We start from the raw sequence: 23,119 nt of genomic DNA, 5'->3' as shown, positions 1-23,119 counted from the left end.
ATCTGGTAGATTTTGTGGAAATACTGCTCTATGGACTTAAGTCAGCCGTAGTTGACAGATCTCTGCACTATATTCCCCTTATAACTTTAGAAACCAAGTCAAGATGCGGAAGAAAAGAGGATTCTGGGTTTGGCAGGTGTGGAACAGGACCCTGATGAGCTTCAGTCAAGCACAAGTATAATTACAGGGGACCAAATATCTTAAGCATGGTGAAATCATGTATGATCACAGGTCATCACACAGTTCCTTACATTAATACAATTAAATCAGTCTCTGTTACCTATTCCTTAGCCTACTGAAGAGTCTTTTTCAGAACTTTATTAATCTGATGTTAAAAAAAAGTTTCATTCATTTCCAATCAAAAGGCAGGAATCTCTTTCAATATTTAATTGAAATTAAGGAAATTCTTAATCTGTTCTACTGTAGTATGAAGGGCTAGCCAACAGTCTAGATAAGAGATATCGGGGAAGTGCCATAGCAGTGTACCAGATACCGTTATCATCATCTTCCAACCAATATAAGTGCAAAAGGAAAACTATAATAATCAACTAGATTAAAAAAAAATTAAAATGAAATAGCAGTATTATCTTTCTTCTTATTTAACCAATTTAAATTCATCTTTCAGTTTATGTATCCTTAGCAAGGTTTTCTTTAACACCCAATTATTCTTAATTTAGTTGTAAACTGATGGCTATATTTATAAAATAAAAAGGTATTGAGACAAAAAACCACAACCAACTCTTTTATTTCATTAGTTTTGATTAGAGAATATCTTTTCCTTAGACGAGAAGGGGGATAAAGAAAGACGAAATGTTCATGCGTCTGAGCAAAAGTGTAAATAGAAAGAATTTACAGAATGCTTATGCTGTTAATACTTAGCTTGAAAAGTAGGTTAAAAGTCATGTGTTTGAAATGATTATCTACTTAGTCTACTGACTCCTAATAATGTGCCTGCGTGCCTGTCAGAACATTTAGCCATGGAAGAAATACGACTAGTCACATTACATCTTTCCATAAATCTTTTATGACATAAGAGACAGTGTTTTTATAGTGTAAATGATTTATCAATTCAATATTGTGCTGCTATTGTGCCCTTAAAGTTTTAAACTAAATCTAATTATGAATTAATTTCAGACTTGATCTGAAGTTGAGTAGATTTTGTGAAAATGGCCTTTTATAGAAACTTCCTCCCTGTCTGTGCACCCTGTTTTCATTATCTTAGTACCATGTGAATATAGAGAAGCTTCCATATTCCCTTGCCTTTAGAAATGTGAAATATGTTTTAATTTTATTGTTCCTAATGTTGTCAGGGTCCACAATTTGTCAGATAGCCAGAATCTGTTGCCTTTATGCCTAGAATTCATAACTGCTCTTTAGAACAGTTGATACAATAAACTTTTGTTGATTATATGTTTAGTGGTGTATAACCACTAAACTATAATTTAAAAATTCTTGTTGCATTTTTGGGGGCAGGGGGAGAGAACTGTAATTAATGTAAAAGCTTTCCCTGTCAACAATATAACGGATGGAAATAAATGAACAGGTGTGGGACACGTGACTGTTGAGTTATTGTGTTTCTCTTATTAATTTGTGAATCAATTTTAATGTAGAAATGAGATGCAAACTAGACTAAGCATGTACACTGCATATGTATTGGTTGCCGTTTAGGTAAGAATAAATGTACAAAGCCAAGTTTATGCCCATATGTATATATATGGCTGTGCCAATTGTTTTTACTTTTGTATGAAAATATTATACATACCTTTTAATGAAAATAACTTAGGTAATACAAACCTAAGTACTCTCTTTTTAAACCATTTTTACTTGAATGCTGTCCTAGTTTCGGCTGGGCTAGAGTTAATTTTCTTCTTACAGTGCAGTGTGTTTTAGATTTATAGTGTGCGAATAATGTTGATAACACACTGATGTTTTAGTTGTTGCTAAGTAGCGCTTCTCCTAAGTTAAGGATTTTTCAGTTTCCCATGCTCTGCCAGCAAGCAGGTGTACAAGAAGCTGGGAGGGAGCATAGCCGGGACAGCTGACCCGAACTAGCCAAAGGGATATCCCATACCGTAGAACGTCACGCTCAGTATGTAAACTGGCGGGAGTTGGCCGGGAGGGGCAGATCACTGCTTGGGCATTGGTCAGCAGGTGGTGAGCAATTGCATTGTGCATCACGTGGTTTTTTTCTTTTTTTTTTTAACAATTCTTCTATTATATTCCTTTTAATTATATATTTAATTATTATTGTTAGTGTTACATTTTATTTTACTTTAGTTATTAACTTGTTCTTATCTCAACCCATGAGTTTTACCATTTTTTCCGATTCTCCTCCCCATCCCACTGGGAGGCGGGGAGTAAGTGAGTGGCTGCGTAGTGCTTAGTTGCTGGCTGGGCTTAAACCATGACAAATGCTGAATAGTTTTTTAGACAGGAGGCTGTCTCCAGGTCAGGAAGTTCCTGAGCTGCAGATTGCTGGAGACAGGGAGAATGCACTGGAGGAATGGCAACACTAAGCTTGCCCTCTGTTCAGGGGACACTCAGTACTAAGATAGGGTACTAAGCTATAGATGAACCTTTTTTCTGACTCAGGATAGTGATGCTCATATGTGTTTTGGGTTTGTTTTTTTTTTTTTGATACCTTGCTTAGACAAGGGATGGTATAACATGTGTTAATACCACTTAACTTTTATGTCCTGAAGAATCACAGTAGCAGTTTTACAGGAATCCCAGAATCTCATGTAGTTTGTGTATAAAAAAGTAACAAAATATTTTATAGTGTTTGTGTCTCCTCTGGTATACATATAAAAAATTACATGCCCTTTTCTGTCTATATAGTAATGAAAATAGAGCACCAAGGTGCATGTGCACATACATGTACCTACGTATCTCATTCTTGGGGGGGGGGCGGTGAGAAGCGCTTTAGCGTAGGTTGACACAGAACTTGAGTGTGGTTGAGCAGCTTCCAAGAGACACATGCCTGTGTTCAGGACACCAGCCTGAAAGGCCAGCTCTGACTTTATGGGTGGAAGGGCAATGGGCAAGGGCTCTAACTTAGATAACTTCACCTGGGGTCAGGTTAGAAATTAGCTCTTTATCACCGTACAGCTGTCACTGCAGCTCTAGCTGATACCCAGCTACTGGACCTTTTCAGAGTAACCTTTTCAGTTTGGTGATAGAACTGAGGAGAGCATTTATATAATAAAACACAGGTCTTGGTGTGGAGGCAAAAACGATTAAGTGGCTCACAGATGATGATGATTGGTGCCTGATAGCTGATGTCTTCAGCTGCTACCATTTGGCTCTGACCAAGGCACACATGACTGTGGAGACAGAACTGGACAGGATAGGACTGTTGTTATGTATTTTGTATCGGTAGAATTTAGGTTAATCATTTAGGTTAGTTAAAACAAGTGCTTTTGAAGGAACCTGTTTAGTTTCCAACTAGAAGAACAATTATGCTGTAGGGTGGTGGTGATCTCCAAACTTTTTTGATTGTGTACCTCTATCAATAAAACTCTTACATGCAGCTTGTTGTAACTAAACATTTTTCATAATTAAAAGCATTTATTAAGTCAGCTTTTTAAGTACTTCTACTATCATTGCTTTAACTGCTTTTGTTTGGATACATGCGTTTGCTTAAAGAAACCATACATTTTGAATTGAGGTTGTGAAATAAAGCTCATGAACTAGCAGCATTCCTGGCATGTAAGAGCATTTCTATCAGGTTTCTTCCATTTAATAGAAAAGTGATGTTGGATTTTTTTTTTTTTTAAATAAACTGAAAAGATGACTAGTAATATTACAGAAATAGAAGGCAGATATTTCATGCTGTCATGTGGAAATGGAAGTAATTTTTCTCATATTCCTAATTAAGATAATATAGTGATTTTTGCTTAGAAGAATGCTCGGTCAGAGGAACAAATAAAATACTTAGAAATTTCGTGGGTGGTGTGAGGGTGGAGAGAATTACATGGAAAAATTGGAAAGCACGGACATTCTGTGATTTGAAACCTTAGTCAGTTAAGGAATTTGTCAAAGAACGTGTGGAATTTTAGAAATGAAAGTATTTAGTGACATCTTTAGTTTTAGCCATGAATAATAATAAAATATTTGTGATTGAATAGTAAGCACTGGCAAGGAGGTTGTAGCAACTTGCACAATATTGTGAACAACTGCAGGTTTATCTACATTGTGCTTTTTTTTTTAATCAGAAACTTAGTGGTTCATAAGTTGGAGGGATTTTTTTGAGAAATCTGGACTAGTTTTCTTGTGAAGAAATTCCTTTAGATTCCAAATTCACTGGGTCAGGCTGGAGAGGCCTTTATAGATAACTTTAGCTGTAACGTTAGTAGAAATTCTGTAAGAAATTGAATTATACAAATATGAGTAGGACAACTAAACATTCTTTTGTGAAATATATTATTTCTGTATTTGGAGTATGGTTGATTGTAAATAATCTAACACTTTGATGTGAAAGAATCCTGTTCTGTAATCCACTTCACTATCTAAAATGTGAAGTGGGGAGCATTTAATGTGAAACTTTGTCCTGTTAAACTGTTGTCTCGGAGAACTTTATTTTAGGTACATTGGTGCATTACTTCCCAGGTGAGTTTTAACAAGTTGAACTACATCTAGAAGCTTTTAGGGAGTTCAGGCAACCATTGGAATGTGCTCCTGTTAGTTGACTTCATTACCAGTTCCAAATAATGCATTAATTTTCTTTTCTAAAGCTCTGAGTAATGTTAACTTTTTGTAAAAATGCTAACATTTTAGTTTGAGGTTTCTTTCTGCCTATTAATTGAAATGTTTCTGTTTTCAAGGGAACAAAAGAAATTGAAGGTGAAGAGGAGTCTGGTTTAATTCCGCCTGCAGAAGTATTTGCTCCTAAAAGTCTGGTGTTGGTGTCCAGACTAGATTATCCAGAAATTTTCAGGGTAAAGAACTTGCAGTTGCCATTTATAATGTATGTCAGCAGACAAATCTGTTTTTAATGAGTAGCAGTGACAGTACTTTTGTTTTTAAACATCTCAGGATTGATTTGGGAATTTAAAAGCAAAAGTAGGCTTAGATTGAACTAGAAAAAATTCAATGTCTATGACAGTAAATAGCCCCTATAGGTTAAAGCAGCCTTTTTTACCCTCCAAGCAGTTTTAAAGCTACATAGAAGATGAAATGGAGATTTTCCTGGGCTCAGTTTACTGTATAATGAAGGGAATTATTAGGACAAAACCAGACTTGCTTAGGTAAAAACAAGACATTAACAATATTTGATTGAATATATAATGGTAAATTAATAGTGAAATCCTAGTTTTCCTCCATATGTAAGGCAAAATCTCAGAGCCTCTTCCAGATCAAATTAAGATGCATGACAGAGATTTAGGATCTTGGATTACTTTCAGCTGATGAAATATGACTGATCTGAGATAAATGAAAAGCTTAAATTTTTATTAAGCTAATAAATATTAACAGAAGCAAATATAGTTCAGTTTACAGATCAAAGGAGGAAATCATTCAACAGTTAAGTTGTTATTAGACATTAAGAATGACTGTATTGAGTGAGATTAAAAGTCCACATAGCCCAGTATTTTGTCTCTGATAGTGGCCTGTAGCAAATGCAAAGCAAAGTGTGTAAGAATGGGGCAGGCTGTAGAAATGATTCCACTAAATACTTTCCTAATTCAGTGTGAATTATAGTTAAATGACATCCTGAACCAGAGGTGTCAGTTGTGTGGGTTTTTTCATATAATCTGTCCAGTTTCTTAACACAGATTTTACAACAACCCGTGGCAAGGAGTTTCACAGCTTAACTATGTGTTATATGAAAAGTTACTGTTGGAATTATTTCTAAGAAGAGAATTCCTAAAATATTTGCTGATTTATCAAAATTACAGCAGTTAAAAGGCACCAAAAGGATGCTATGGAATAAAGTTATTTATTTTCTTTTTTGCAAAGGCTTCTTAGAATGTAATGTTGAATCATCTTACATTATTAGTAAAAATGATAAAGCTAAATCTGCGATTTCTCAATCAAAACTGGATCCATTAAAAAAAATTGAAATGCTGAGGTGTTAATATAATGTTAATTTTAAAATATATTTATATTGAAATAATCAATTAAAGAATATAAGTTAAATAACGTATGGAATTGTTGATCCTTGATGCTAGTCTTAAAATGAGCCTCAAAAGCTCATTGATTCATCAGTGTTCTACTCTGGAAACCAGTCAGGTTTAGGTCCGTAGAATTCAAAGCACAGATGAAGCTATGTTGATTTTATAATTTTTAGAAGTAACTTGTAGTAAAGCGCTTTTTGTATAATGAACAAAGCACAAACATTGCATTTCTTTTAAAAAGAATATATCTGCACCTGCCAGCACATACATCCCTTCTAAATAGCCAAGCTAATTTTTTTAAATGAATGATTGCTTCTGTAGCAAATTACTTTGTCTTCAGATGAAAAGTACTTCACTACATTAATAACTATTAAGACACACTTATTTTTAAAAAATTATATATGTAGATCTCTAAGTAATTTGACATCTGCCTTCCCTGTATAGCAGTCTAATATATTTTGTCTACCTTTCTAGGCTTGCCTTGGCCTGATCTATACCGTGTATGTGGACAGCCTGAATGTGTCACTGGAGACTCTCATTGCAAATCTGTGTTCATGCCTTGTCCCTGCTTCTGGAGGGTCTCAGGTAAATGGAAAAAAAGGGTATTTTTCCAGTTAATTTAATTTATGAAGAAAACAAAAAATAAATTCTTGAAATATTTTTGAAGAAAAAAAGATCATAGTTCAGCTGAGTGCTTTCCCTGTGGCCTGTCTTCTAAAGACAGCAAAAATTCCATTCCAGGATAAGGTCAAAGGGTTAATTTTGTCACTGAGTTGGCTCTTTACAAGGCACAGTAACAAATCAAGCAGTTTGTATAAGTTTAGTTTTTAATAATAATGTGTGTTCAGGATTATTTCTGCTTGCTACAATTTTTTTTTTTAAAAGGCTTTTTTTCTTTACCATTATTTAACATGTCCTTCACTTTAGTTCATTTACCCATGCCTTTTCCTTGATGCAGTTCAGGATTCCACTGGTTTTTTCTTTGGTAACTCTTTTAAATTTGTATTTTCATAAAATTAAAAAACCAAATGCTAAAAATGTAACTTAAACATGTTTTTTTCAGAGGTAATTAAATATTCCAGGTAACCCATGCATTCAAAAATAAGGAAAAAGTTTTCCAGCCAATACACTTCTGCTTTTTCCCTATGCTTTCTGTGAGCAGAAAGTCAGGTTTGTTTGTTGATTTACTTTCAATAAATTATTCCTATACATTTGTGGGTTTTTGACAAGCCAGTTGGGTCTTACTTGCTTGGCCTTCACTTTATGCTGTGACACTACTGGGAAACTGTAGTCTTTATCATGAAACATACCCAGAAACTAAGTATGCAAATGGCACTATTTTAAAGTCAATTTCATACACATTTTCTCACACTTCCCACCCAACCTATGGATCATCAATCTTCTTGAAATCCTACAAATTGCTAATTCTTTTCTGTTTTTCCCATAGCCCTGGCTGCCTTGGAATTTCTCTTAGTGCCATAAGTGGCAAAATGTCCTCTCAGCTTCGTCTAGATCTACCTTATTGCTCTCCAGGCAACCATGTCTCTGTGTTTTTGCATCCCAAGCCTTTTGGTTTTGAAGGGGAGTAATTATATGGTATCTCCTCATCAGAAAGCCTCTTTTCCTGTGGTATTTGAACCGCATATTACAGGTTTTGGTGATCCACTTGAACTTCTGGCTTCTCTTCTTTCTTCTTTTTTTTTTTTCCTTTTCTTTCCCCCCACCCCCACCCCATCCATAAATATGGCTTTCCCTAGTGGCAATTTCCTCTGCTAGAAGAGAGAGGAAAAGTCATGCTCCTCTGGCTATTCTCCTTTCTGCTTTCTCTCTTCAAATAAAATGTTCTTTCTGTTCGAACTTAAATTTGCTAGGGTCAGACTATCATTTTTAATCAGAAATTAAGTTTTTCTCTTTTCTTTCTTAAGCTTCATGCTTCCAGGTCTAAATCGGAGTTATATCTCTTAGAATGGGAACACTCATCTGATGTTTATCTCCAGAATTCCTTGAGGGGCCTCCCAGGTTATTCATGTGTCCACTGTTGAAGTAATCAACTGTGAAATTAGTTATTGACCTGCATCCAGGTCTGCCGCTAAAGTGCTGGGCAAGAGCATCTTCGCTACAGCTCAGGGACTTGCTTGGTTTTACTGTGGAGCATATTGGTTTCAAATGTCTGCTATGCAGCAACTAGAGCTTGCTACCTTCATATATTCAACAGCTTTGTTGCTATGCAGAGTGGAGTTGTACCACATTTACTGCTTATACAGAAATGTCCCCCTGCCCCATGGTAGTTAGTGGTTAGAGGTAACTGGTTGAAATCACCTGCTGCTTGAATGTCATGTGGATTTACTCGGAGGAAAGCAAGAATATTTTGCAGTTACAATGGGTTTTGGGATGTGATACACAAGTGCATTTCTTTCACTCTCATTTCCTGCCTCTCAGGGAAGGGATGTTCTTGTGCTGGAAAGGTAACTGAAGTTTTAATTCTACTTTAATATGCAGAGCAGGAACATAGGAGTAGCAGAAGGGTCCTCTTCAATACCCATGTATCGCAAGTATGTTCATACTTAAAACATGCATGCAGACAGTAGATATCAAAGAAATTCAGTTAGAAAATAATATCTATTTTTCTGATTTGAATGGGTTTTAAACTTTTTTTTTCTGAAAGGTTTTTAAATGTATTATTAAAAATGTAATATTGAATGCCTTCAAAGCAATAATTAACTAATTCAGTGGAAAGGCAAGGAAGGCACTATCATGCTATCCATTCAAGGAGACATACCGTTGTCCTCAAATTATATTTCAGATCGCTATTGGTCAATTCAATTATTCTTACTGACTTTAAACTTCTGTATACAAAATAAATAATTTTTGCAGGATGAATCACTTCTCTGTATGACAACAGCTTGTTTATTCTATATAAATTAAATGTATACTGAATTGAAAAAAAATTCTTTCTACAGAAACTGTTTTCTTTGGGAGCTGGAGACCGACAACTAATACAGACTCCTCTACATGATAGCCTTCCTGTTACAGGCACCAGTGTGGCTCTTCTCTTTCAGCAACTGGGTATGTCTAGGTCTGCTTTGAAAGAAAATTTTTTTTTTAAATTACAGAATGAGGTATTTTCTGTTCTCATTCAGTTCAAATCATGTGCCAAGAAAACTACACAGTAAATATTAATTTCTTTTGAATGAAAGCATGACTAATAGTGCTTTTATCCCCTAATCAGCCATTCATACAACCTTTTTGTACATCCTGCCTGTGGTAAGTTATCTCCTATATTACCTAGTATCTCTAAGTGTACTGTGTGCAGAAGTGAGCCTGGCCTCTTACAAAAACAGTCATGTAAAAAGATTGCCCACCCCTTGGATGGTGTACAAACTCCAAACAAAACCTAGGAGGTCAATAATAAAACTAGTGTAACTGAAAAGGTTAGTAGAAAAGATACCATGTACTGATATTGGTAACTATGTGGAATTCATATTATTCTGTTGTTATCTATTATTCCCTATCTTTCAAGAAGATGATCTAGCAAAATCCTTACGAAATGCTTACTTGTTCGTTACAATTACAACATCGTGTCACTGTTACCTGGTGTCGTGGTTTCAGCCCAGCCCGTAACAAAGCACCACACAGCCGCTCGCTCACTCCCCACCCCACCCCGGCCATGGTGGGATGAGGAGAAAAATAAAGGCAGGCTCGTGGGTCGAGATAAGGACTGGGAGTGATCACTCACCACTTATGGTCGTGGGCAACAGACAGGCTCAGCTTGGGGAAGAAACAAAACCAATTTAGTTTACTACAAATCAAATCAAAACAAGGGTATTAGGAAGTAAACCCAAACCTTAGAACACCTTCCCCCCACCCCTCCCTCCTTCCCGGCTCAACCCCACTCCCGGTTCTCTCTCCCTCCTCCCCACAGTGGCGCAGGGGAGCAGGGGATGGGAGTTGGGGTCCGCTCATCCCACCTTGTCTCTGCTGCTCCTTCCTCCTCAGGGGGAGGACTCCTCACTCGTCCCCTACTCCACTGTGGGGTCCCTCCCACAGGAGACAGCCCTTCACGAACTCCTCCAGCGTGAGTCCTTTCCGCGGGCTGCAGTTCTTCCTGAACTTCCCTGGCGTGGGTCCTATCCGCGGGCCGATCTTCAGTCACAGGCTGCTCCAGTGCGGGCTTTCCCATGGAGTCACGGCCGTCTTTGGGGGCCTGTGTTCCACTCCATGGGCTTCAGGGGGGCAGCCTGCCATGTCACCACGGGCTGCCAGGGCATCCACCTCCTCAGGTGCCCCTCCTCCCCCTCCTTCTTCACTGACCTCGGTGTCTGCAGAGGGGTTCTTCTCACATTCCAATCCCACTACTCACTGTGGAGATTCCCCTTCTTAAATCTGTTCTCCCAGAGGCTCTACCACTGTCACCGATTGGGTCGGCCTGGGCCAGAGGCGGGTCTGACTTGGAGCCAGGGAAGCTTCTAGCAGCTTCTCACAGGAGCCAGCCCTGCAACCCCTCCTCTGCTACCAAAAAAAACCTGTGCCACACAAACCCATAACACCTGTGTACCTTAATACTAATCTCATGTGTCTCATTAAATTTTAACACTCTGTTAGTCTGCTTTCTGTTGATTTGTGAAGTGACTTTGAAGCACAGACTTGTAGCAGGCATGGATAAGGGTGCAATTAATAATCTTTTCTGAACCTGTGAACCTCATGTTTAGTCTCAAGTAATCAAATGACCTCAGAATATGTGTTGTCATCTGTTGTTCTCATAAATGGACAATAAGAATGGATGAGAACTGGAAAAAGAATAGTGAAGAGGAGTAGGAGCTTATGTCACAGGAAGCAGTATCAGATCTGATGAGCACAATGCCATCTGCTACTGATAAGATTTAATGTATCCTTACAAAAAGAATATTATTCTAAAAGGATTATTATTATTTTGCTGATAGCTGTTTAAATTAAAAAACGTGGCTAACATGGTGTAGATGGTACTTATCGTCACCACAGTCCCTGAGGTTTTGCTTGGCTTATTATGTCAAGATTCATTAACATTACTCTGATCAGATTGCAGGCAGTGTTTTAAATATGGATAGGCCCAACAACTTTTCCCCTTTTCTGAAAACACAAAATATGGTGTGATGTACCATAAATACGGTATGATATACCATGTGGTATGGTATGTTTGTTCTGTAAGTACAGTGTGTGATACCTAAGTTGAGGCAATTTATTTTGGGCAATTTTAGTGAAGGTTGCTATAAATTCACAGTTCTGAAAATGTCAAAGAAAGCAAGGCTTTTAGCTACTGCTTAGATATGTTAACTACCACGTCTTGGCTTTTGTATGGCAAATAGGGATTGAAGTGTTTTGTCACAGGATCAGTCTGAGAAAGACAACAAAGGCAAATAATCTGAAAAGTCATTGTATGCATTAGACTTACAGAGGGAAATTCTGTAAAGACAGAGTGGGAATGTAAATATGGAAGAGGAAACTGAGGACCATCTTTTCCTCTTCAATTCTTAGTAAGAGCATGTTTGCAGAGTGAGCTTTTTTTAATTCCACTCATTGTGTATAAAACTGAATTATAAAACTTGCATATGAGAATTTAAAATTGCTTTCACACACATAGGATTTAAGTTAATATTATTAAGTTAATATTGTCTACCGTCTCATCTTTCTTTTCCTGTTCTCCATTAGCCTTCTTGCTGTAAACAGTCTGGTTTCTATGGTTTTGCTGCTCTTTTGTCTTCTTTTCTTCCCCTGAGTTCCAGTAACTGTTTGGAGGTTCAGTCTTTCTTGCTTTTTGGTGGCTTGTAAGAAGTACAAGTAAGAGTCAGTAAGCCCATGCTTACAGGTGCCCTTTCCAGTTGTGGTGCATAGAAGGATATGAAGATCAGCAGAAGGAGGGGGAGAGAAAGGGAGATACGGAAGGAAAACTTGCTCATTGCTCACAGTGCTGGTTAGTGACACTTCAGTGGGCCAGAAGGAGAGACTGAAGAAAGTATGTGATTATAAAACTTGGCAAATCTTCACAAAGAGAAGCTATAGGCTTACATCCTGTTTCCCTGAAGAGATTGTACAAGTTTGCAGAAAAAAAAGAATTGTCTCAATACCTCTTCTTTTCTGTTGTGGCATAATTTTCTCTTTACAAGACCATCAAAACTATTAGGAAGAGCTTGTCTAATGGTCTTGTGTAGGTCGTGTTCCTGTCTTTCTCCTGTTCCTTGGTATGATGAGGACAGTAGTAGTTGCTTGGGAAGGAACGGGCCTGAAATTAGTTAAGCAATAGGCAAATAAGTTGGCAGGTAGATTTCTTTTTTATTTTTTTTTTTAGAGCAGCTAATTGAACCCTTTGCAAAAGAGACTTACTTTTCCCATCCTCTATTTCTCTATTTCTGACCACTGTGGTTTTTTTCTTTTTTCTCACATTCCCCCCGCCCCCCACAATATGCCTTGGTTCCCAGCTGATGTCCCTTTCAAAGTTTTTGTGTCTAAGTATCTGGGGATAGAGCACAATGGTAGAATTGCCTTGTATCTTTAAGGACACAAATTAAAAAATGTTTGTGTTTTCATAGTGTACATCACTTTACAAAATAGCACATAGTTTCTTTCACATGCAGGTGGTGGACTGTTGTTGTCTTCTTAAGGCCAAGGTTTGTTAATGCTCAATTTCTGTTTGGATTTACTAAGAAAGAGTTGTTAATACAGCTACATATGTCTGTTTGCAGTGATTATTGAATATAAAAAGAGGACCTGGAAATATGAACAGACTGTTTTAAATAAATTCTCATTTATTCTCACTTTTCATGTAGTCTTATAAAGAGTTAAAGACAGTGACTCCAGAAGGATGTGGTAGAACCTATTAGCTCATCCCTTTGAAAAACTTTATTTTTCTAAGATAAGGCTTAATCCTTTCCTCTGGAGATCATAGTCAAGCTTAGAAGTTTTTTGTGCTTTTTGTAACAATATTCACACTTTCTCTATTTTTCTCATTCCATTTGAACAGGAGCTTAATGCATATTTATCTCCACCAACCTGGGCAAAAGCATTCTACTTCTGTTGTCCAGTGTGGTGTTTGATAGTTACTTTAATGAGAGCCGTTATCCCATCAAATGCTTGTGTTTAGGACACGAATATTAACTAGGCTGTTTGTCAAGTAATGACATGTTCAGTTATTTTTCTTCTGGTACAAGTCACTTAATCCTATTTAAATTATTAATAGAAAATTCAAGAGTAGCTAGAAAAATATTTGTGGACTGTATAAATCACCTTTTTAAAAATAACTCTTTCTTTGAAGAAGATGGGCAGCAAGACAAAATTTACCACTATGAATAGATACGAAAGTAATTTCAACATTTATTTTGAGAAATATTGTGCAATAGTCTCATCATCCTTTTTCTGCTTGGCAGGATAATACTGTGTCAGTGGATGACCCTCCCTGTATTACCAAGTTTGCAGCATATCTGGAAATAGATCTTATTTTTACTTAGGCGTTAAACTACAGTTGGGAAAAACATCCCCAAAGGTTTTAAGCTTAATAATAAGGAACAGCAGTGTTTGACATTTTAAATCATACTTTCTTTTTTTATTTAAAAAAAATTAAAATATGGGAATAATCTGTTAAAAGCCAGGCCTGTAGCTGGATCACTACACCTAAAAATGATTTCATCACAACGATTAGCTGGAAAATAGTAATCATGAAGTTACTTTCAAAAATTATCTGTGGTAGCTAGAAGACTTTCAATACTCTTCTATTTCTCATTGTCTGTTAGTAAGATGATATGTGTCTACAAAAGCTTCAAAACACAGTAGCCTTCTTAAGGCTCAGAGGAGATTTTGGTTTTATTTCTCTTCTCTTGCACTTTGTTAACAATACATTCCTGTGTTTCTGCCTTAAGCTCTTCTAATTTCTCCAAACTCCAACCCAACTTGCCTTCTCCATTCTGCTGGCAGTATGGTTATTCAGCGCTGCCATATTCAGTCATTTTGTATCTGAGACATACACCTCCATCTCCCCAGCGGGCAGTTCTTTCCAAAGAACCTAAGACACAAAATTATATTGTGGACCTGAGGAGCAAAACAAGAACCTAAGGTTTAACCAGCACTTTTAATTTTTGCATGTTTCAAGGACTGGTAGTGTGAATCATGCTGCTAAGCTGAGCAGAACAATTATGAATTTTTTTTTCCCTAAAGAATTAATGTTTCCCCCTACTTTCCAAACACATAATAGGACACAAAAGACTGTTCCTTTCTTTCCTTCTTGTTTAGTCTCTTATCTGGGCTGTTTTCCTATCTCCTTATTTCCTCTGTTCCATTTCATTTGTCTGTGCTAGTTTTCCTCCTCCTATCTTTAATTCACTACACAAGTATTTTCAGTAGAGCTCAGACTGACTTTCAGTGTTACAAAGAAAGTAATTATTTAAGTGGCAAAAATGCAACTTTGAAGTAAATTCTACTTTGAATCTTCTGGATGAAGGCACAAGGTAAGGGTGCTTTTGAATTCAGTGCTGTGTAGAATAGAGATTAAATAGATGGAACAGGATGAAGATGAATGGTAATACTAGGTTGAGACAGGTTGCTTGGCAAGCTTGTCTTTTATTTGTCCAACCTATGATGTAACTTACATGAAAGTGTGTCGTGGTTTCAGCCCAGCCAGTAACAAAGGACCACGCAGCCGCTCGCTCACTCCTCCCGCCCCCCTCTGGTGGGATAGGGAAGGGAATCGGAGGAGAGAAAAGGAAAAAAAAAAAACCAAACGGAACCTCAAGGGCTGAAATAAGGGCAGTTTACTGGGACAACACCAAAAAAAAAAAAAAAGTTACAACAACAACAACGGTACTAATAAAAGAGTATACAAAAGGAGTGATGCACAGTGCAACTGCTCACCGCCCGGAACCCGACGCTCCGACGCTTCCCCCACTGAAAGTCGAGAGGACTCTCCGCAGCCCGCTCCCCATTTATATACTGAGCATGATGTCACATGGTATGGAATAGCTCCTTGGCTAGTTCAGGTCAGCTGCCCCGGCTATGCCCCCCCACCTCCCAGATTCCTGTAAAAATTAACTCTATCCCAGCTGAACCCAGGACAAAGTGTTAAACATCATTATCCTCCAGCCTTTTTACATATCTTCAGATATTTTCTATCTAGAAATTGTGTGTATACCATTAGGCAGTATATGAAGCCTTTAAAACAAGTACTTTAAAAATAATATATTTGAAGACTGCAGTGTCATTAAATATCAGTAATTCCAGATGTCAGAAGTGATTGGTTGATTAACTTCTAAAGATTGTTCCAGTTGCACGAAATATAAATACTAGGGCAGATGTGTGTGAGGATGGCGGAGTTGATAAGCAGGGACGTACTTCGGTACAAGCAGTTTAAAATGCTCCACTCCAGTATTAATAGTACTGGTAACATGGTTTTTTAATATGGCTATTCAATTCCAAAATTCAACACTGTTACTGGAGACTGAGAAGTTCAGCGTATTATTTGTCCTTTCTCCCTACTTGTATGTTCCTACCTTTCTTTAGCACCAGAGCACATACTTCTCTGATACTGCAGAAAGCTGCTTAAAATAAATAAATAAATAAATTAATTAATTAATTAACACTAAACAAGCAAGTAGAAGTGAATGATTTTCCACATGTTTCAATGGTGGGACACCGACAGTGATGACTTTTATTGGTTTAAACAGTCATGGAACCAAAACACATTACAGTGATAAAACCATTCATAACAAAATTATGGGATCATATATTAACTATCATACCTGTTTATAATTTTTTGGGTGGACTATCAAAGTGTACAGAAGTAAAAGAAATGCTCTATTTTCTCACTTTTCAGTCACTTGATTTGTTAGAAATTAATGAAGAATGATGGGGGGGGGTTAAATAGTTTTGTTTTGATAATGAATATACCAAAATTGTTTTGAGTGTTGAAAAATTTGTTTGGAGGGAAGATCTTACGTTATTACAACAGCAATATTTTAATTATTTTTTCATGAAGGTATGCTGCTCCGTCTCTATTTGGAAGTAGATATTGTACATGCAGAGGGATTTTAAACTGACAGACTTGCACTTTACAATCTTGGTTAACTCATTAAAACCCACATTTTTTTAATGGTTCTGTATTATACATTTTGCTCTCGGAAGACTTGAAATCTCTGCTTAGGCTGGTTAGTTCAGCAGGCTCTGTCCTTGGTTCTTATAAGTATTTTCTTTGAAAGCTGCTGTCAGGGCCCTGAGCACATCAACAGCCCCCCAAACCCCTCCTTGCAGGGTTGAGCTGCCTGTGCTCAAGGTCAGTGCTGATGTAGCACAGCCGTGAAACTTTGGTTCAGACTGTTGAGGAAAGAGCTGTGTGGAAGATGCGAGAAGGAGGGGCCCGTTGATCTCTTTGCTTGGATGCTGTACTTAAGCTCAGGCCATGCCCTTGGTCTTTGCCTGAGCCATGTTGCAGCGATGCTTGTGCCTGGCAACATTTCTGTCTGACCCAGATCCTCACCCATGGAGTGGACGTCCTGGCTTGATCTCAGGTCTTCATGACGGTGGACTTCCCTGGTGATCACTGTGACTGACCTGGCTGCCATCGCTGGACCTGATACTGACCCTGCCCTGCTGACTTGACTTCCTGGCTTGACCTCAGACCTTCCTCATCACTATGGGCTTGTCTGGTTATCTCGACTTTTGGCTGAATCTAGCTGCTGTCAGCAGACCTACTCAACTCATCTTTCTCTGGGTACTGTGGGATTCCACCACCTGTTGGTGAGGGCACTGCCCCTTCCCGCCTTGTTTCCATACTTGGCACCTGCCTGGCTTTCTGTTATGGACCAGCGTGCCATTGCTGGTCCCTGGCAGCTGGTGGTTCTTCTATTTTCACCGTTTACCTTCTGAAAGTTTTGAGAAAATTGATATGTTGAAATTAGTTCTTCACAGTAAGTTTTGGTCCCTTTGATACTAAAAATCAAGCTTTGCAAGTCCTACGAGAGATGTAGTCATGCACCGCTACATGTCTGGTGTAGGTTGATCCTGAGGAAGAGATCTTTCTTGATCTTAAAATATGCACACTGGTCAGACTTTCAGCATTTCACAATAAAGCTGGCTTCATCTGTTAACAATGTTCCCAATATTTTATTGCTTCCCAATGCACTACCTCAGAAATCATGATGTGAGCTACTGGAGCACAACTGGTTATGTATCACAAAGATAAACATCCCACAGTTCAGCAACTGTTGACCTATGGAAACTGCAGAGAAATGATCTGGTGGAGATAATCTGTAATTTTTTGTTTCAGTTCTAAGTACAAGGAATCACTGTGCTGAGTCAGACCTCTACACTAGACAGCAGAAAAATTCAAGTGCCGAGGTATTTTGCTTTGCTGAAGAAAAGGAAGGTCTTGTAGTCTACTGACTGTTGTAATTCAGAGTGCAAATTAGTAGACACATATATACCAAAAGAGTGCAGTATTAGCAGTGCTGTCGAAGCTGAGTGATTTACAAGGCTGTTATGGTTAAACTGCATCCTATATAGGGGAGAGGCTGAAAAGTTTAGTTGAGTGTCACATGGAGCTTAAGAACAAGAGAACCTGAATGCTTGGGAAAAGAGTGCGCTCTCATGTGAGATCATAAGACACTGCCCCAAGTGCCCTCCATCGTAAGTCCTTAACTTACTTTCTTCCTTTTATGATAAAGGAGGGCTTAAATTGCAAGGTGGAGATTTTCTAGAATAATTGGATCCAAACACCATTTTGCATTTCTGATAGTCAGTAGCAAGCAGGATGCAGGTATTTTGCCTTTCCCAGAAGCACAGCCCAATTGTGCAGTCTTTTATGCTTGTGGATATTGGTTTCAATCTCTGTTCTCAGTGACCCTGGAATTTGACTTTCTTCTTGCTGAGCTAGCATAAACTACCTTGTTGCTTCTTAACAGATAGTCCTTAACTTTTGCTGTTGCTGGTTCTTTCAGCTTTTTAGAATGTGTAAGTCAAGTAGAGGAACTGCATTCTGGACTACACAGTGTTGTTTGAGAAAGAACCCAATTGTATGAAAAGTATTTCACTTCCAGTACTGTGAATGGAACCTCTTAAATAATTCTTCAGTTTCAGAAGACAGTAGAGTTCAACATACAATAGCTCAATGCTGGCTTGACTGTAAGACAAAGGATACATGTTGGCTAGTAGGATGGTATAGGAATGACATTTGCTTCTAGTTTGTTTTTCAATAGAATAGGTGTGCTTGGTCCATAGTTAAGCAGTGGGATAATCATTCCTAAAAAAGCATTAGGTAAGTGACAGATCATAATGTGTGTTTAGCTGTTAATTACGTCTGTTTATATTATTGTTAATAACTTAAAATAAATTTTACCTTTTTTCTTTTTAAGAATGATCAAACCCAGAAATTTCCAGTACACAGCTATGTTGGGCATTTATGATATGTGGACTTACAGCAGTAACACTTGGCAGTCGTGGTTGGTGTGAGGTTATCTGCAGTAGTTTGCACTTAGGGAAAGTAAAGCTGGTTGTCTTGAATGATCTGGCAATTGCTCCTTCACAGAGGGGTTAGCTGCCTGAATTCCTTGGCTCTTACTTGGAGGAGCTTGTACAGAACTGTAAATAATTCATGTTAGAATGGACCTCTGAAAGTCAAAAGGTCCAATCCCATACTCTAAGTAGGTCCACTTTAGAGATAGATCAGGTTGGTCATGTAGACACAGATCGTGGAACAACTAATGCATATTAATGTTTGGGAGTTTGAGTATTTCTTCAGACTGTGGGCAAAAATATGTGAGAAGCTATTAGTTTAATGTCTGTAAACGTAGTATTTGGCACATGGCGTAATCTTTAACAGTCCACTTTGATAGGTAGCTCAGCCCATTCTTGTTCAGCTCTCAAAAGACCCCTGAGTTTACAGCAATTTTTCTTTTTTTGCCTAGTGTTTTGCTGAACAGGTGTATCCATGTCTACCTATTAAAGTCTCTTTGACTTTACTTTTTATAGTGACAGTTATTATTTTATAGATTTGCACTCTTATCTCAAATAGTTCCTAAGGCAGATGGATCTTATACGGAACAATGTCAGGAAAACAATCGGAAGTAGAGCCAGAACGTACTACTTCTGTGATTAAGATTTTTTTTTAATGTAATATTTGACATTTTATACTTCAAAAAACACAACAAATGACTCCTTGTAAATAGTGTTGTCATTTTCATATGACTTTCGTATAAATTTTATAAGAATTATATAACAAAATTAAAATATAATTAATTTTACCATGATTATTAGAAAATACCTATCTATCAAAAAGTGAAAAACTGAATTATGATGTTCCTCAAATTAGCTAACTTTTGTGATAGCTGATTTTTAAACTCACAATACTTGTAGGACATGCTATGCTTTACGTTTTCATTCTAAATAAAAGTAAAGGTAGTTCTACTGTTTAAAAAGTGTAGCCTCCATAGAAAACATAAATCCCAAAATAACATAAAATCTGAAAGGAATATTTAAATTGTTGGTCGTATTATTGCTAATATTGGCTTTTAAAGGGTGCTTTTTGAACAATGTTAGGTTTTTCTGGTGTATTTTGTCCTTATATTTTGCTCCATGTCATAGACCGAAGGTATTACCATTTGCTGCTTTTTATATCAGTATTGTACCCACAAACTCCTCTCTCTGAACACCTGCTTAGGCTACAGAAAATGGTCAGCATCAAGAACAAACTCATATAAAAAGGTCATGAATCAATTAAGGCTGGAAGTTAAAAGATGATTTCTAACAGTGGGAGGAGAAAAATTCTGAAACACCTTCTGTTGTGAGTAGTAATGACAAGCAGTATCACTATATTTAAGATGAAGCTTGATTAATTTGGGATTGTCTGATAAGTCATGATGGCAAAAGGCTGGAGTCTTTCACTATTCATAGACTCTTCAGTCCCATATTTCTAAATCCAGGATATATTAAAATACCCAAAATTTTTGCTTTCGACTATATTTGTTGACACTTTGAGGAATGTTTTCAGTAATGTAATAGTTTCTCATTACTTTATATCTCCCCTAAACCAGAATTAATGTTCAGCCTCTCATGTAGTGTACTTTATGCCAACAGATGACTATATTGAATAACTGTATAAACGGGAAAAGACATTCCTGATAAATATATATGTGTATTTCTATGGCCATGAAACATTATGAAAGGGTCACTGCACTGTCAGCATGTGAGCTGGTTTCAACTTGTTGACTAAGAAAATCTAGTGTCTTCAAAATAGAGCAAGAATTGTTTATATTTTAATACTTCATTATGTTCAGAAATAATGTAAGGGCAGCTAAGCAATGAGAGATTTAATCTGCACAGCATATGAAGTGACCAAATGCAGTATTTTCAGTACAGTAATACCTATAACTGGGAGATGCGCTAAGCATCGATGTGGTGCCCTTTCCACATCTCATGGTTGTTATGAGACTTCAGCAATATGAACCAGAACTTTTTTTACCTCTGTCAGGTTGTTTACAAACTTCTTACCCAACTTGATCAATTTCTTTTCTTTCCATGAGTTGTCATGTATCATGTGGTGGGAACATATATAGCCTTTGCTGGAATTTAACAGCATGTATGATTAAATTGAATTAAGACAGTTTTATTGAAGTATATAATCAAGAAACTTCTAATCAGTCTTTGATCTTAATAAATTGTATTTTCTCCAGCCTATGGAACCTGGCACCACATGTTGCATGAGTGGATGCTGCTGGCTTATGTTGTAGTTTCAGTTTAAATCCCAATGGCCAGTGAGCTGTGATTAGCTCTATAACCCAGCAAAAGAGAATTTGCCGTTCAAGCTTTCCAAGTAGATTTATGTAGTCTGTCAAAGAACAAATAGATTACTAAGGGATTTGATGTGGTATTTACTGCTAATGGGCCCTTACTGCTGCAACAGCAGAACAAAAAGAAAGAATTCTTTTAGATGCTGTGGGAAATAAAGGGGTATTGTGATAGTGAATTTTGTACAGGGACTCTTCTGCACTCCTAAGTAACTGCACTTTGTGGACAGTCACTGAGGCTTCATTTCCCCATAAACTGCCAGGCAGCCAATCCCATTTGTGACTGTCCATTTCCAGTTGCACAGTCCTCTGCTAAAGTGCTGCTTGGCTCACCCATGCTGAGCTATTTTATCTCACCAGGTTAACAGAAAAGATTTGGAGGGTGGAAGGAGGGAAAGTCACAGCTGTTTTCTGTCAGCAGTCTCAGGTTGTGGTTTGATGCTGTGGTTAAACCAGTCTAATAGCCAAGTGCTGCCATGAGAACAGATCCATCCTTCTTCCAGCTTGAACTAGCTCACCTTAGACTCTTGTGAGCTTTAATGCTGGTGTAAAGAAAGCAGCATCAGCGTGTGGGTGGGATAAGACCATCGCTTTCAATGACAGCCATTAGAGCAGCATACAGTCAGGTAATGACAGCCTATTCCTTCAGTACATGCTGCTGTGGTTTTTTACATTTGTTTGGTGTGTGTGGGTACACCGAAGCTCTGTCATCTACCAGCGTAATGCTGGTGCTGTGATGCCTGCCATCAGTAGACAGGATTCTGAAATGTGTTGGGGGGCAGTGATCAATATTTCTTGTAGTGTTCACTGTTTTGCAGAACAACGAAGCATATGAAATAAGATGCTTGCTTACTTTTTATCCAGTCTGACCTTGTATTACTAATGCCTCTTTTAATGAGACAAAATATGCAGTAGTTCATTTTAAGCAAATTATAAATCTCAGAAAGAAAAGTTACCTGACATAAGTAAATACTACTGTTAAAGTAAAGAAACTTGAAGCTGTGTATTTGATAAAGTGCTGTAGTTAGAGCTGTTTTTTTAAAAGGAAGCTTTTCAAATAACATGAAAAATAATAAAATTATATGTTACTGATTGCTCCATGACAATAAGGTGATTTTTTTTTAAACTGTTAAGTGAAAATTTCTTTTGAGATACTTGAGAAGAAAGTGATTTTCTATTTATAGTAGGATTTCAGAAAACACTTCTCAGAAGAGTGAAAACAAATTACTGTTTTCCAGAGATGAACAAAATGTAAACTTCAAAAAGCAAATGTCTAATAAATAGACAAATGTCAAAAAGGCAAAAGAAGCTTACCTCTGTTTATAGAAAATACTGAAACAGATTCTACTTGGAACAGATTACTTTTCTTTCTACTTTTGCTGGTATGAATGCAGAAATAACTTTTCTCATTATTCCAAAGCAAACTTGGTAGCAGTTAAATCATAAGACCTTGCAAAACTTTAAATTTCAAAACTTCAGTGTTAATACTTGTGCTGAGAGGAAGGGAAAAACATTTCTATAGAAATTTCATTCAATATATTTGTTCTTGTAAAATCATGTTTAAAGTATTGCTATTCAGTTGCAGTGTGGGCTGAGGTATCATGATCTCAGGACATCAGGAAAATCTCCAGCTATTTCACAAAGAAAGAATTTTTAAAGATTGCTAAACATTTTGCAGAGAATCCAAATATGATCTTTTCAGAAAATAAAGCGACTTTTAAAATTTTTCATGGTTATGGTGTTTCGCAGTTTCCTTAATTGAATGTTTGTGGTTTTATACTCCATGAATATCAACCAACAGTGGCTGAAGATAGCTCTAACAGAATATCCTGATCAGCCACTTCTGTTCTTGTTGTCTTTGCATTTATTTGATTCCATTAATATAATGCTTCAGTAGTTATATCCCTTGAGAAAGACTTTGTAGTCCTTAGACAGGAAACAGATATGTTTGCAGTTTCTTGTGTATCCTTGACCATTTTTCCTGTGTACAGTTCAAGAATGACAATACTCTTCTCATTCTTAGATATTTTCTTTCTAAGGATCGTAATGGTATTACTCTTGCTCCGCATTGTTTTGTTAAAGGACATTTTTCTGCTCTAAATGAATCCAGTCAAATTATGAGTATCCATTTGCTCCATCAGGATTTAATTTGCAGTATTTCTACTAAGAATATTTTACAATCCATTACACATGGCAGTCTTTCCCATATGT

At 37.2% G+C, this 23,119-nt stretch overlaps 1 protein-coding gene across 7 annotated transcripts in view; it reads left to right on the top strand.

Annotated features, from left to right (window-relative positions):
* SBF2 (SET binding factor 2) overlaps positions 1 to 23,119 on the top strand; it is a 288,893-nt gene that overhangs the window by 126,680 nt on the left and 139,094 nt on the right. For all 7 annotated transcript variants that reach the window (XM_052810411.1, XM_052810407.1, XM_052810406.1 and 4 more), the window contains exons 4-6: positions 4,824 to 4,937; positions 6,588 to 6,698; positions 9,074 to 9,179. In XM_052810411.1, the coding sequence (XP_052666371.1) occupies positions 4,824 to 4,937; positions 6,588 to 6,698; positions 9,074 to 9,179 (331 nt within the window). The remainder of the gene's footprint in view (positions 1 to 4,823; positions 4,938 to 6,587; positions 6,699 to 9,073; positions 9,180 to 23,119) is intronic.

This window comes from Harpia harpyja, chromosome 16 (assembly GCF_026419915.1).
Source record: "Harpia harpyja isolate bHarHar1 chromosome 16, bHarHar1 primary haplotype, whole genome shotgun sequence".
Lineage (NCBI taxonomy): Eukaryota > Metazoa > Chordata > Aves > Accipitriformes > Accipitridae > Harpia > Harpia harpyja.
The sequence above is the reverse complement of the archived record's forward strand: the minus strand, read 5'-3'. Positions and strand labels throughout refer to the sequence as shown.